At 43.3% G+C, this 15217-nt stretch overlaps 1 protein-coding gene across 1 annotated transcript in view; it reads right to left on the bottom strand.

The window, feature by feature from the left end:
• The window catches only part of TTC6 (tetratricopeptide repeat domain 6), a 141258-nt gene that overhangs the window by 122417 nt on the left and 3624 nt on the right, over nt 1–15217 (bottom strand). The window contains exons 2-4 of the mRNA XM_044271261.1: nt 10430–10531; nt 7788–7991; nt 6896–7011 (exon numbers count right to left, since the gene is read on the bottom strand). Of these exons, the coding sequence (XP_044127196.1) occupies nt 6896–7011; nt 7788–7991; nt 10430–10531 (422 nt within the window). The remainder of the gene's footprint in view (nt 1–6895; nt 7012–7787; nt 7992–10429; nt 10532–15217) is intronic.

Genomic DNA, 15217 nt, shown 5'->3' with positions numbered 1-15217 from the left:
AATTAACTGTCTGTGATCAACTAGATGGGCTTGGAAATCTCATACAGTCTTAATGGAAATGTGTCAGCAAAAATTGTACATGCCAGTTTTATTTTCTGATTGCAGATTTCTTTATTCTATTTCCTGAATATGATTATGGGGACGGCCATCTTGCCTAAACTGTTCTTAACAGAATTTACAAAACATTATGTTTTATGTCAGCAACATGGGCCATAGACACAATGGACAGGAGGGGGCCTTATTGACTTACATGGGAGAGTTTTCTAGGCATGTTCTGTGACCTGTTCAAAGAGATTTGCTCTGACAATCACCTATTGTGAATGGTGGATCCTGTCTTATCTATACACAGAGGTGAAATCCTTATAGGCAGGATTAGAATCACAGATAAGCAGGAAACTGCAGTAAAGTGATCAGTACAGACCAAGAAGTGGCGCCTATTATTAAGCCTAGAGGCCAGCGCGAAAGCTGCAAAATTTTATGTTTTTGTTCAAATATATTATTTTAAAATTATGTTACATATAAAAATGTGATTTAAAGAGGACCTTTCACGGGTCCGGACATTATAATATAAATTTGTGGATTCTGTGGGGCATACTTATGGCATATTACAGCGCTTACTATTTTCTGTATGCACTGCTCCGTTCAGCCCTTTTTCTTAATGGGCGTCACCTTCTCCCTGGCTGTGACGCTCTTGGCTGCAATTGGACCACTCACAGCCAGGGAGAAGGAGACGCCCCGTGAGAAACACTGCCGTTTCCTCCTCCTTGTACCAATGTTATGAAGTCACATACCAGTCAGATAAACTGAACGGGGGGCACAGCGGGCGAACGGAGCAGCACATACAGAAAATAGTAGGTGCTGTAATATGCCATAAGTATGCCCCACAGAATCCACTAGCTATATTATAATGTCCGGACCTGTGAAAGGTCCTCTTTAAACAATAGGTCACATTCTCATCACACATTCCCTTTAACTACTAGAGCTCTAGAATGCCCCAGCTACATAGACAATAGTGCACATCTCCACCACATCACCAGTAGAGGCAATGCCAGGTCTGTACAGAAGCAGTGCACTAAACCTTCACACTGTACATTTCTGGATACATACATATAGTTTTGGTTGGATTTTTACAGGTCTACTATCTTCTTGGCTACCACTTTCAGGCCAGAAACCTTGTGTGTAGAGACGTCTAAGCCGATCAGTAGAATACTTGGCCCTCTGCTCAAAAACAAACACGACTCCACAGACCCGTTAAGCATTTCACTATTGTCTAGGGCTTTTACAATCCTACAAAACATGTACCTGACCTCTGCATGATGTCACCCTGTCACCTCAGCCCTTTCTCTCAATGAAAACTCAAGAAAGCCAGTGTTTGGCACGGCCGTCCTGACAGCCGCCCCAGGAACTTTCCTCATTGGCAAACATTCCCAGAGGTCTATCAGCAGAAACAAGTTGTTTTTGGCATGTTGCGGGTAAAAAGGTGCATGTTTTTATAGCCTCCCGTCTCCTTACTCCAGCTATTTATCATTCTTTATGTCGGGAGACAGAAGAGTGTTCAAGCTCCGTGTGTGGCCAACTTCTACCTAATGCACAGCGAAAAAAATATTTTCTGCTTTGTGAGAGTGGAGAGGGGAAAAATGTCAGTGCATTTCTGTGCCATTGAGAAGCTGACAGTATTTATTGAAGGCTGGGAGTTCCTTTTGTCTCCTCATACATAATCTGGCCTGGGTGAAGAAGCATCCAGGGACTGTAGATAAGTAAGGGCACGTATGGGGTCACCAAAATGCCAAGATGGTTGCTTTAGAAAATCAGGGCTTTTTTATGAGGCTGTCTTGGAAATGAGATGATAGAAGCAGTTTATGAATTTATAAAGGTCAACAAAATATGGTTCAGATATATCCTTCTATATAGTTACCAGGCGATGATATAAGAACTCCGAGCGAGGGTCAGAAAATGTGAAATTAACTTTTTCATTGTCTTGTATTGCTAAGTCCAGGCTGGGTATTTATAATACTACGTCACTGGCATCTATAATACTATGTGATTGCTCCCTGGTCATTTCCACTATATGCAATGAACATGGGTGCTTACATTTAGTACTAGGGCAAACTAAAGAAAAACAACTTTACTGAATGCTATTTTCTTGGTCCAGGACCATGATTAACCAGTTGTAGGCCATTTACCACCTCATCCTACCCAACCAGACACACTTTCTGTATTATTTTTTAGGCCATGAATCTTCTAAAGTCATAGATCTTCTATGTTTGCCTATCTAAATCATTTTTGCATCTTTTTTTCAGTGATACATAGGACTTTATTTTTGCTGTTTTTATTTTAGAATTTTTGGGGGTCATTTACTAATCTGAAATACGCCTAAATTAGGCATATTTCAGGCATAGATGGCGACACCGGGTCTAAAATTGTGGGCTTGGCGTGGGTGGGGAAGGGGACGGGCCAGTAGGCCCATCTCTTACCATTTTCTACACCTGGAGCCCCCACCGATTATGAGTAATAGAAACCGAAATAAATGGAGCAACAAGTTGGGCATGCACACTGCCGCTCCATTTATCTATATGGAAGTTTGAGAAATAGCCGAGTGCTGTTCTCTGCTGTCTCCAGAACTCCTGTAGAGATGAATGGAGTAACACTGAGTATGCTCGACATGCCAATCAGTTCATTTCAAGGTGCCCCGAGCAGTATGGGGTCCACATTGTCGTGATCAGTGGGGTCAAAGAGGTAGAACCCAACCGAACTAATAGCTATCCCCTATCCTGTGGATAGGTGGTAACTTTTCCCAAACAGAATACCCCTTTTAACTAAACCTCAAGAAGTTAGGCTGGACATGCGGCAAATGTATTACTGAGACACGCGTTGTTTGATAGATTTGACGCATTTTGGCGCAAGTGAATCTCTTTTCAACTTTTTTTGCTGCATCTTGAGTGGTTTACTTTACATTTTGCGCCAAAAAACTGGTGTGCACCATTAACTCTGCCACATTTTACAACTGGACAAAACCAAGCCCTCCTTTTTAGACACTTTTGAAAAGTGTCCAGCAGGGTATAAAAAGTGTCTAAAACACAGGCTCAAACTGGACCACAGGGGAATGGGTGAATCCCCTGTTGGGCCCCTGAGAAAGGTGGGCCCCCATCCACCACCCCCTGAACAAGGGCACATCATATAGAAAGACAGGGTACAGCATCTAAACAAGCCTTTGGTATCATATAAAAACTGGATAGATTATTTAACAAAGTACCATATTTTTCGCCCTATAAGACGCACATTTTTGGGGGGTAAAATGTCAGCGCGTCTTATAGGGTGACTAATAATGAGCGGTTCCATTATAGAAGCGCTCAATAATACAGGAGAAGCTTTCTGGTCTTCCTCGGCCGTTCGTTGTGCTCTGACTGCGCACAGCGTGAAGATGTCAGCATTCTGTCATCTCATGCTGTGCGGCGTCAGGTCACAGCACAGAGAGGCAGGAAGAGTGCTGGGTCTCAAGAGCGGCGCCGATGTCCAGAGCAGGAGAGGTAAGTCGATTTGCTTTACATGAGGGACTTATTAACATGGAGGTCTGATCTGAGGTCTGAATAGGTGCTTTATTAATATTGGGGGTCTAATCTGAGGTCTGATTGGGGGTCTCATTAACATTGAGGTCTGTTCTGAGGTCTGACTAACATCGGGGGTCTAATTGAGGATCTGAGCTGAGGTCTGATGAAAAAAATTTTTTTTTCTTATTTTCCACCTCTAAAACTAAGGTGCGTCTTATGGGCAAGTTCGCCTTATAGGGGAAAAATACTGTACCTAGTTTATTATCATAGATGCATCAGGTGGCTGAGGTGACCTCTAGGTACACAGTCAGGCTAGCCTCTTCCTCTTTCACCAGGGAACGTCCCTCATTGCAGGGGCCATCATAATCAATCATCTTGTAGCATCTTGCTGCTGCTGCCGGTGTGGGGGAAGGTAGTATTTGCATGTTGATATACAGTGGGCCCCCAGAATGAATTTTACTGGTGGGTCCTAGGCAGCCCAGTCTGACATTGGTAAAACAGATAATTCTCCTGCCCCGGTCTTTTTAAATCAGCCGCAATGTGTCTTGCCATCTTATGGGTGTTTTTGAGGCTATGTTCACACGCCAAAATCCATGGCAGAAAAATCAGTAGCAGAATCACTAGCTGAATACCTTGGGTGGGATAATTCAGAAGCTAGCATTTTTTTCTGCTTTCTTTTTGACTACAATGCACAAACCACTATCAATCCGCTTCTAAGAAGTAACATGTCACCTCAGGAGCATATCTTAAAGGGGTTGTCCAGCCATTAATACTGATGACCAATTGTCAGGATGGTATTCTGTTGTAGTGGTGGATCACTCCCTATTACCTATGGTATGGTGCTACCAACCCAAATGAGAGGACACCCTGCCTCGCCAAAAAGAGAGATGACTAAAGTAGGTATGTGTTGGGCGAGCACTCTAACATCAGGCTAACACAAATCACACATTTATTGCATAAAATACATAAAACAATATATAACAATATACCCAATATAAAACAAATGGTCGCAATATATTCGCAAAGGGGACAATTCAAATGCGCCACCAGAAATGTCCGTGTTGTGATATTGATCTCTTTACCATACATGTGCATGTAATACTCTGTGTTTCATATGCGACACCTGAGGGATTGGTATTGTGTCGCAGAAAAGTCGCAGATAGTGGAGGTATTGATATTACTTTCGGATAAGTTCTAATATAGTCCGAAGAATGATAGTATTGAAACTATCATGAATAGTCATATAAGACTTTATTACGACTTTTAGATGACCATGTCGGCTATTCAGCCGCTTACCTCCTTCCTACGGGGGTTATCTGTGGTGTCTCCGCTGACTTGACGAGGGGAGAGCGGTGCGGGAGACTTACGGCGTCTCGCGTTGCAGTCCTCGAGTATGTATTATCGAGATCTGTATTGTCGAAAACTCGCGGGGACAAACTCGCGATACTTCGGTTTCATCCTGGTCTGGCGTCTCTTATATGTAAACTCAAAATCCAGTTTTTCGATTCCTTTATGGAAATGTCTGCATGGCCATGCAACTGGAGATACTTCAGCAGGTGTGCGATGTTACCAGACGCGTTTCGGGATATGTCACCATCCCTTCCTCAGTGGTCACGCTACACCTGTCTGCGTCCATCGTACCGAGTAGAGATGGGATAAATACATGGAAACCGGATCTGAAGTATAGAATTGGACATTTACAATTTTTTTGGGGACTTCATTGCGGTTTACTTGGATTTCTTTATTGTGATTTTTCTTCTTTTGTATGCTTTCTAAGTCGAATATTATAATCCGCAATGTCAGTAATAGATATCAAAAACATATTCAAGGTTAGGCTTCTATAATGTCTGTCTTTACCGTGATTCTTCTTTCATGCGTTTTCTCAGCGATTTTTCTTTCTTTTTTTTTTTTTAACTCTGGATTAAAAATGTTATTCAAGGGTATGAGCAATACAAGCGTGTATTGAAGTCAGCACAGTACATGGTGAAAAACCAAAATTGTATCACATCCTAATTGGCAAATGGGTCAGATAGGTCAAATAATTCGGATAATGCAAATAGTATCACTGCATAAACTTAGGGGTTTGGATCCAGAAATGGACCCCAAGGTCGTCATGGGATGGGACCCCAGGTCGAGGGGACGCCGTAGTGCCGAGCATGTGACGTCTCGTCGAACCGGGGCGCCCACCCACAGAGTTCCAGGGATTCCAACTCCGGATCCACGCCACTAGTATTGGGGTCTCAAATTAATATATTTGTCGAGATTCCATCTTATAATTTCATTACATCTTTCTCACTTCTATAGAGTGAGGACTTCATTGGATTCTGCGACACAATACCAATCCCTCAGGTGTCGCATATGAAACAAAGAGTATTACATGCGCATGCATGGTAAACAGATCCATATCACAACACGGACATTTATGGTGGCGCATTTGAATTGTCCCCTTTGCGAATATATTGCGACCATTTGTTTTATATTGATTTTTTATTGGGTATATTGTTTTATGTATTTATTATTTATGCAATAAATGTGTGATTTGCGTTAGCCTGATGTTAGAGTGCTCGCCCAACACATACTTACAATTGTCAGGATGGGTCTTTAATATCTGATCGGCAAGGGTCCGACTCCAGGCACCCTTGCCGATCAACAGTTTGAAGAGGAGGCAGGGCTTCATGCGAGTGCTACTTCCTTTTCATTACACTGCCCTTCGCCTCGGAAATGCAGTGTAATATAAGTACCTGCTCTATTCAAGTGAATGGAGCGAGTACTTGTAATTACACTATGTCACCGCTCCACAGGAGACGAGGCGTAATGTAAAGACCAGGAAGCGGCGCTTGCATGGAGTGCCACCTCCTCGGCAAACAGCTGATTGGCGGGGGGCCAGGTGTTGTACACCCACCAATCTGATATGGATTAACTATCCTGAGACAGGTCATCAATATTAACGGTTGGACAACCCCTTTAATTTAGAGTCTGTAAAATAAGCGCTACCATGTGCAAATGGTGGAGTTTTTGTCATTTAAGTCAGTATTGGTTGAGCTTGGATCACAGATTCCAAGCAGCGGAATCCAAGGCGGATTTTAATCGTGTGAACATGGTCTTAAGGCATGTGGCACTCTCTCCCGCATCGTGCTCCAGGTGTATCATTTTTGCGGTAATTCCGTTTTATAGAAAATTCCTCAAATTGCTCAAACACATGCTACTGGGGCAATGTGGTCTCAAGCTTAAAAAAAAATGCACTGCCAGTTTTGCTAGAAGCGCTTGGAGACATAATCAGACAATGTAGACATAAAGGATAATCTATATATTTATCCCTTGGTCCTTAACACTCTTGTAGTAATTACTTTGCTCTTGGCGTCCAGGTGGCAAGAAGAGCCGCAGAAGGTCGAATCTTTGGTGTCTCGCGTCTCGTCAGTGGCGCTGCACCTCCTTTCACATGAATGATGTCCGAGATGGAGATCTGAAGAAAAACAAAAAGCCAAGATAAAGGTTTCAGGGGTTAAAAAGGGAAAACAAGATTATTTCAACCAGTAAAAATACAAACAGTTGTTCTGTCAACGCCTGGTGATTTCTCACCACTGCCCCTCCTTCCGTACACAGCCAGGGAGTCGCCACCGCTCACAGAAGCAACAGACCCTCAATTCCAGCATTGCAAATACTCCAATTATATTGGGATATAATGGAACTGGTAAGGTTCAGACCTGCTAAAATGACATGCAGGATTTTGATCTATGTAGTCAGCACATATTGGATTCCCATAACTCTGGCCTCACTGGCATCATCTGATCTGAAGTCTGCGAGTAAGGGCTCATGCACACGAACGTTTTTTGCGTTCAGTATACTGGCCGTTTTTTTACTTCAGTATGCGTTACTTATACTGAACCATTCATTACAATGGGTCAGCAAAAAAAACTGAAGTGTCTCCGTGTGCATTCCGTTTCCGTATTTCCGTTTTTCCATTCCGTTGAAAGATAGAACATGTCCTATTATTGCCCTCAAATTACGTTCCACGGCTCCATTCAAGTCAATGGGTCCGCAAAAAATATGAAACACGTACGCAATGTACTCCGTATGTCTTCGTGATCCGTTCTGTTTTTGTGGAAGCATCTACTGAAAATTTTATGTCCAGCCCAGTTTTTCCTATGTAATTACTGTATACTGTATATGCCATACGGAAAAATGGAACTGAGCCCCCACTTTGTTCTAATGTATAAGATCAGTTATATGGTCCTTTACCTGTGACGATGACTTGAGGGTTTCTTTGGCTTCTTCTTCTTCTGTCATTTCCTCCGTCTTCACTGATTTAATGGTTTGCTCCCCAGCGGACGTGGACCTTTGGTGACTTTGTTCTTCGTCATATTTATCCATGAAAAGAGACATTTGAGTAGAAAGCCTGGGATCCATCAGTGTGGTGTCTGCCTCAGGAACCTGGAGCTCAGGCTAAATGTAATATAGAAATTGACATCATAAGCCTTATATTCTAATAAGCACATAAGGAGCCACTTAAAGTGGTACATATTTAATATACATCATTTCAGCTTGCCATGTTTTAGGGCTCTCAAATGTAAGATAAGTTTAGATAGGTGGTGGTGTGAATGCTGAGACCCCCACAGATCACTAGAATGAGAGGAGAGAAGCGCGCACATAGCGGCACACAAGGGTGGTTGCCCCTTTATGGCCCTCACCAGCATAAAACTGCACCATATATACCAAAAATGTACACATGTGCTGTACAGGAACTGCAACTCATCCAACTCACCTGCCAGGGGCCCTTCATTCTTCATTTATTCCGTTTTTGCATTTAAATTTTTCGCTCCTGCGTTCCAAGAGCCAAAACATTTTTATTTTTCCATTCACAGCCATATGAGAGCTTGCTTTTTGTGGGACAATTAGTACTTTTTAGTGACACCATTTAAAACTGCATGCAATGCAGAGGGAAACTGGAAACTATTTCAAATGGGGTGGAATTGGAAAAAGACGCAATACCACCACAGTATTGTGGGTTATGTTTGACGGCAATCATTATGCGGCAAAACTGACCTGTTACCTTCATTCTCCAGGTCAGTATCATTACAGCAAAACCACATTTATATAATTTTAAAAAAAAAATTGGAAACAATTTTTTTCTTTTCATCATCATATTCTGACCCCCATAACCTTTTCTAGTTATGTCTATGTAGCTGTGTGAGGCTCATTGTTTGATCACTTTTTGTTCAATTTTTGGGGGGAGGTGAAGTGACAAAAAAATGGCAAATCAGCATTTTGATTCTGATTTTCATTACGCTGGGATAAATATTTTTAGATTTTAATAGTATGGACGTTTTTGCACATGGTGATGCCCATGATGTTTAACTTTTTTTTTTACTCTTTATTTATTCTAGGGAAAGGGGGTGATTTCATTTTTTTTTTTTTTTATTTTAATTCAAACCTTTTTTACATTTTTAAGTCACCTTATATTGCACTCTATATGCATCTTGTATTCTGTAATGAATATCCATCCATTTCGAAATACTCAATTTGGTTTATTCCAATGTAGTGCTGCCACCTACAGGCCTGCATTGGAATATACTAGTAATTGGTCTGGAGGCCTTGTACAGGCTCAGGCCTATTACAAGTATGGGATGCCTACCCTGATCTCAACCACATTGGACCACGGCACCAAAGGGATTAAAGATCTGCTGTCGGCATTACCCCCGATCGCAGACATTAGCCCCAGGCTTCTGCTGTGTAAAACAGCAGAAACCCAGGGGTTATGTCCCTGCTGCGCCCGCGAGTGGGCGCCATTGCTAAAGACCAGACTTCTGCCGTACATGTATGGCAGAATTTTGGAAAGGGTTAAGCTGGAGTCCCAGCCTTCAGACCATCACCAATTAATGCATGTCGCACAGTCACTGAGCAGTCCTCTCCGTTCCTTTTTTGGCAGTTATTTTTTATTTTTATTCTGAACCCCACCCCCCGTTCCTGATGTGAGCTGTTCTGAAGTACACAGTCCAGACTGCTGTGCCGTTCTAACATAATGGTGAGGACTCATGTGCGCATGCACAGCAGTCCTGACAATGTATTTCAGAGCATCTTTGAGCATTGTTAGCTGGAGGAAAGGGTGGGCGGTAAGAAAATAAAAAATAGCAAATCGAACTCCTTATGTCCAGTACTGCTTATGTATTACTGCAGATAAAAGTCCAAGATCGTGGCGACAGGTTCTCTTTAAATAGGATTTGATTTTACTACCTATTTTAGTTATTTCTGGTACTTCCTATGAAATTTGAAGCATGCTTTCTTGGAACTCATTAGTCCACATTTACTAATGTCATAAAATGCACCAAACCCTATTGCAGTTTTAGACAAATCCACTGCTCCTAGCTCTCCAAGGGGTGGGGTTGAGTTGAAAAGGGCGTATCTGGCCTAAATGTGACATTTTACACTAAAAATTGTGCCACAAATATTGCCACTAAAAAAGGCAATCAATAGTTGGCATAAAAGTGAGAGAGAATTATCTATTCCTGCAACACAGCGATCATCCAGCCTGAGCCCCTGTGATAAATGTGCACATTTTTAGACCGACTTACGCGGTCTACATTTTAGACAGGATTTGGTAAATCTGCCTCATTCTATGAATAAATTGACAACGGATCTCCGCTGGTCCCCATTACAGTTAATAGGGTCGGACGGAGATTTACAGGCTTCTGGCAACGCCGGAATGCAGAGAGATTCGGCAGGCTGTTCCATGCCCGAACAGCCTGCCACATCCTAGCGATAGTGTGATACTAGCCTAACACTCCGTTAAAAGGTGGCCCAGCGCTATTATATTACGGGGAATACAAGAATTTACTAACAGACTTGTCAGGAGAGCTGTCGGGTCCTCTTCATGGCAATCCTACCTGCTCTGGAGGTTGAGCTTCTGCGTGTGATGTTTCAGTATCGTCCAGATGAGGCTGAATTGTCTCTTTTTCTTCTTCATGGGTTTTCTCCTCCGTAGCTTCCTGAAATAATAATAATTATAATGTATTTTTCTATAGTTTAGCACAGTATAGCATATGTTGTTTTCTCTAGTTTCTTGTCACACGGATAACTAAAAGGGGTCGTCTCACTTTAGCAAATGGCATTTATCATGTAGATGCAGTTAATACAAGGCACTTACTAATGTATTGTGATTGTCCATATTGCTTCCTTTGCTGCCTGGACTCATTTTTCCATCACGTTATACACTGCTTGTTTCCATGGTTACGACCACCCTGCAATAGGAAAAAGCCCCAGCCTATGCACACTCCCAGGCACCAGAGAAGCCGGCTCCTTTTCCTATAGTGTGAAAGCACAAGCACCACTGATGGATTGCAGGGTGGTCGTAACCATGGAAACAAGCAGTGTATAACGTGATGGAAAAATGAATCCAGCCAGCAAAGGAGGCAATATGGACAATCACAATACATTAGTAAGTGCCTTGTATTAACTTTCTCTACATGATTAATGCCAGTTGCTGAAGTGAGACAACCCCTTTAACAGGGTTTTCCCGATACATACAGTACAGACCAAAAGTTGGGACACACCTTCTCATTCAAAGAGTTTTCTTTATTTTCATGACTATGAAAATTGTAGATTCACACTGAAGGCATCAAAACTATGAATTAACACATGTGGAATTATATACATAACAAAAAAGTGTGAAACAACTGAAAATATGTCATATTCTAGGTTCTTCAAAGTAGCCACCTTTTGCTTTGATTACTGCTTTGCACACTCTTGGCATTCTCTTGATGAGCTTCAAGAGGTAGTCACCTGAAATGGTTTTCACTTCACAGATGTGCCCTGTCAGGTTTAATAAGTGGGATTGCTTGCCTTATAAATGGGGTTGGGACCATCAGTTGCGTTATGGAGAAGTCAGGTGGATACACAGCTGAGACTGTTAGAATTTGTATTATGGCAAGAAAAAAGCAGCTAAGTAATGAAAAACGAGTGGCCATCATTACTTTAAGAAATGAAGGTCAGTCAGTCCGAAAAATTGGGAAAACTTTGAAAGTGTCCCCAAGTGCAGTCACAAAACCCATCAAGCGCTACAAAGAAACTGGCTCACATGCGGACCGCCCCAGGAAAGAGTCACCTCTGCTGCGGAGGATAAGTTCATCCGAGTCACCAGCCTCAGAAATCGCAGGTTAACAGCAGCTCAGATTAGAGACCAGGTCAATGCCACACAGAGTTCTAGCAGCAGACACATCTCTAGAACAACTGTTAAGAGGAGACTGTGTGAATCAGGCCTTCATGGTAGAATATCTGCTAGGAAACCACTGCTAAGGACAGGCAACAAGCAGAAGAGACTTGTTTGGGCTAAAGAACACAAGGAATGGACATTAGACCAGTAGAAATCTGTGCTTTGGTCTGATGAGTCCAAATTTGAGATCTTTGGTTCCAACCACTGTGTCTTTGTGCGACGCAGAAAAGGTGAACGGATGGACTCTACATGCCTGGTTCCCACCGTGAAGCATGGAGGAGGAGGTGTGATGGTGTGGGGGTGCTTTGCTGGTGACACTGTTGGGGATTTATTCAAAATTGAAGGCATACTGAACCAGCATGGCTACCACAGCATCTTGCAGCGGCATGCTATTCCATCCGGTTTGCGTTTAGTTGGACCATCATTTATTTTTCAACAGGACAATGACCCCAAACACACCTCCAGGCTGTGTAAGGGCTATTTGATCATGAAGGAGAGTGCCATGGGGTGCTGCGCCAGATGACCTGGCCTCCACAGTCACCGGACCTGAACCCAATCGAGATGGTTTTGGGTGAGCTGGACCGCAGAGTGAAGGCAAAAGGGGCAACAAGTGCTAAGCATCTCTGGGAACTCCTTCAAGACTGTTGGAAGACCATTTCAGGTGACTACCTCTTTAAGCTGATCAAGAGAATGCCAAGAGTGTGCAAAGCAGCAATCAAAGCAAAAGGTGGCTACTTTGAAGAACCTAGAATATTACATATTTTCAGTTGTTTCTCACTTTTTTGTTATGTATATAATTCCACATGTGTTAATTCATAGTTTTGATGCCTTCAGTGTGAATCTACAATTTTCATGGTCATGAAAATAAAGAAAACTCTTTGAATGAGAAGGTGTGTCCAAACTTTTGGTCTGTACTGTATATTGGTGGCCTGTTCTTAGGACAGGCCACCATTATCAGATGGGGGTCAGACTGTTCACTTGAATGTACAGAGCTCCAATATCATCCACAGCCACTACAATATGATACAAGGACTTCGGTTGGAACGGTAGACTATCTTAAAGGGGTTATCCCATGAATAATGGAAAAAATTAAAATCAGACATCATATCGCACATGACAATCTCTTTCTAACAAAACTAGAACCAGCCCTGTACCTCACATGGATGCAGAGATCTCCCCATTCATTGCTCTGCTAGATTTATATCTAGCTGACAGCTCAAGGGGAGTGCCTTTTCTGCTGCAGCTAAGGGGGTGTGTCCATGCTCCACCTATCACAGCTCAGGAGGCGTGTCCATGCTCAACCTATCACAACTCAGGAGGCAGTCGAAACATGAAACTGAGCATGTGCGGCCTTCTCAGTGAGCAGGACAAAGAAATAATAAATTAACTGGTGCTATACAGATACATTTTACTGAATAACTATACAACATTTTTAATTACATGCAATTACAAAAGTATTCAGACCCGGATGCTGGTTTGAAAACTGTAGAATATTTTTCGTGGGACAATCCCTTTAACTGCATAGGGGTCTTCCCAAGATCGGACATGTTGAATTTCAACACCTGATCTTTTTGTTCTCAGGGAAGACAATCAACCGCCATAAGTTTCCAGCAGCGACTTACTCCCCTCTCCCCATTGACAAGAATTACAAGCTCAACCCAGTGGCGTACATACAGGGGTCGCAGGGGTCGCACTTGCGACCGGGCCCGGCACTCCAGGGGGCCCGGCCGCCTGTGGACCCGCCCTGCAGTAGTACTGTGCCTGTATAACCCGGGCGGCCGGCCGGGGCCCGCCCCCCAGTGTTGAGTTTCCCTGCTGCCAGCCCTACCCTCCCTTGAGTCTCCTCCCCCTAAGTCTCCTCCCCGGCCGCCTGTGGACCCGCCCTGCAGTAGTGCTGTGCCTGTATAACCCGGGTGGCCGGCCCGGGGCCCGCCCCCCCAGTGTTGTTTCCTTGCTACCAGCCCTACCCTCCCTTGAGTCTCCTCCCCCTGAGCAGTGGCTACCTACCATATAGGCAGACGGGGCCCCGAAGTGGAGGAGAGGCCCCGCCCCCTAATTGCTCCTATTTATCTTTCTAAAGCTAAAGGACCTTTGATGATGTCATCAGAGGTCCTGTAAGGGAACTGCACAGTGTAAAGTGTAGTTCCCAGGTTAGAACAGTGCATCTGCCAGGACCTGTGATGACATCATATTCAAGTAATTCAACATCACAGGTCCTGCAGAATCTAGCAAAGGAACTGCACCAAAAATGGTGTAGTTCCTAGGTTTCAAAGGTATATCTGCCAGGACCTGTGATGACATCATCCCAGGTCCTTCAACCCCTAACAGCAAGTATTAGAAGTTCACAATCAGCTCTGCGTTAATTCATACAGACTGGACTGGAGTGGTAAGAGGAGGTCCTCCACTTTTCATCATTTACCCCCCCTCCATGCCCTGTTTTTACTCATTGCTCACTCATATATAATACTTCAGACAGTTAGGCTACTTTCACACCTGCGTTCGATCGGATCCGTTCTGAACGGATCCGCTCCTATAATGCAGACGTTTGCATCCGTTCAGAACGGATCCGTCTGCATTATAACTTAGAAAATGTTTCTAAGTGTGAAAGCAGCCTGAGCGGATCCGTTCAGACTTTACATTGAAAGTCAATGGGGGACGGATCCGCTTGAAGATTGAGCCATATTGTGTCATCTTCAAGCGGATCCGTCCCCATTGACTTACATTGTAAGTCGGAACGGATCCGCTCGCCTCCGCACGGCCAGGCGGACACCCGAACGCTGCTTGCAGCGTTCAGGTGTCCGCTCACTGAACGGAGGGGAGGCTGAGCGCTGGCAGACGGATGCATTCTCAGTGGATCCGCCTCCACTGAGAATGCATTAGGGCCAGACGGCTGCGTTCAGGGCCGCTTGTGAGCCCCTTCAAACGGAGCTCACGAGCGGACACCTGAACGCAGGTGTGAAAGTAGCCTAAGGTTACAGTGACCACTACCTCATATACCTCACACACACAGTGACCATAATGTATAACTGACCACATATATCTGTAAACACTGCAGCTACAGTATTATACCTTCTATGTCTCACATCAATACACTGCTGTGTATGTGTGTGTGTGTTTGTGTGTATATATATATATATACACACATACACACACACACTGCATATATTACACAGTATTATACATGCAATATGTACAGATATATAGTATATACCGCAGTGCACTGATATGTGAGGTACAAGGTATAATAGATGCTGTGTGTACAGATATCAGTACACTGCTGTATATACTATATATGTGAGGTATTGGTGCAATTCTGAGCTACTAGTCTATATAATACATATGTAGCCTACATATTTACAGACGTGGACAAAATTGTTGGTACCCTTTGGTCAATGAAAGAAAAAGTCACAATGGTCACAGAAATAACTTTAATCTGACAAAAGTAATAATAAATTAAAATTCT

This window comes from Bufo gargarizans, chromosome 11 (assembly GCF_014858855.1).
Source record: "Bufo gargarizans isolate SCDJY-AF-19 chromosome 11, ASM1485885v1, whole genome shotgun sequence".
Lineage (NCBI taxonomy): Eukaryota > Metazoa > Chordata > Amphibia > Anura > Bufonidae > Bufo > Bufo gargarizans.
Note: the sequence above shows the minus strand (reverse complement) of the source record. Positions and strands in the feature narration are given on the sequence as shown.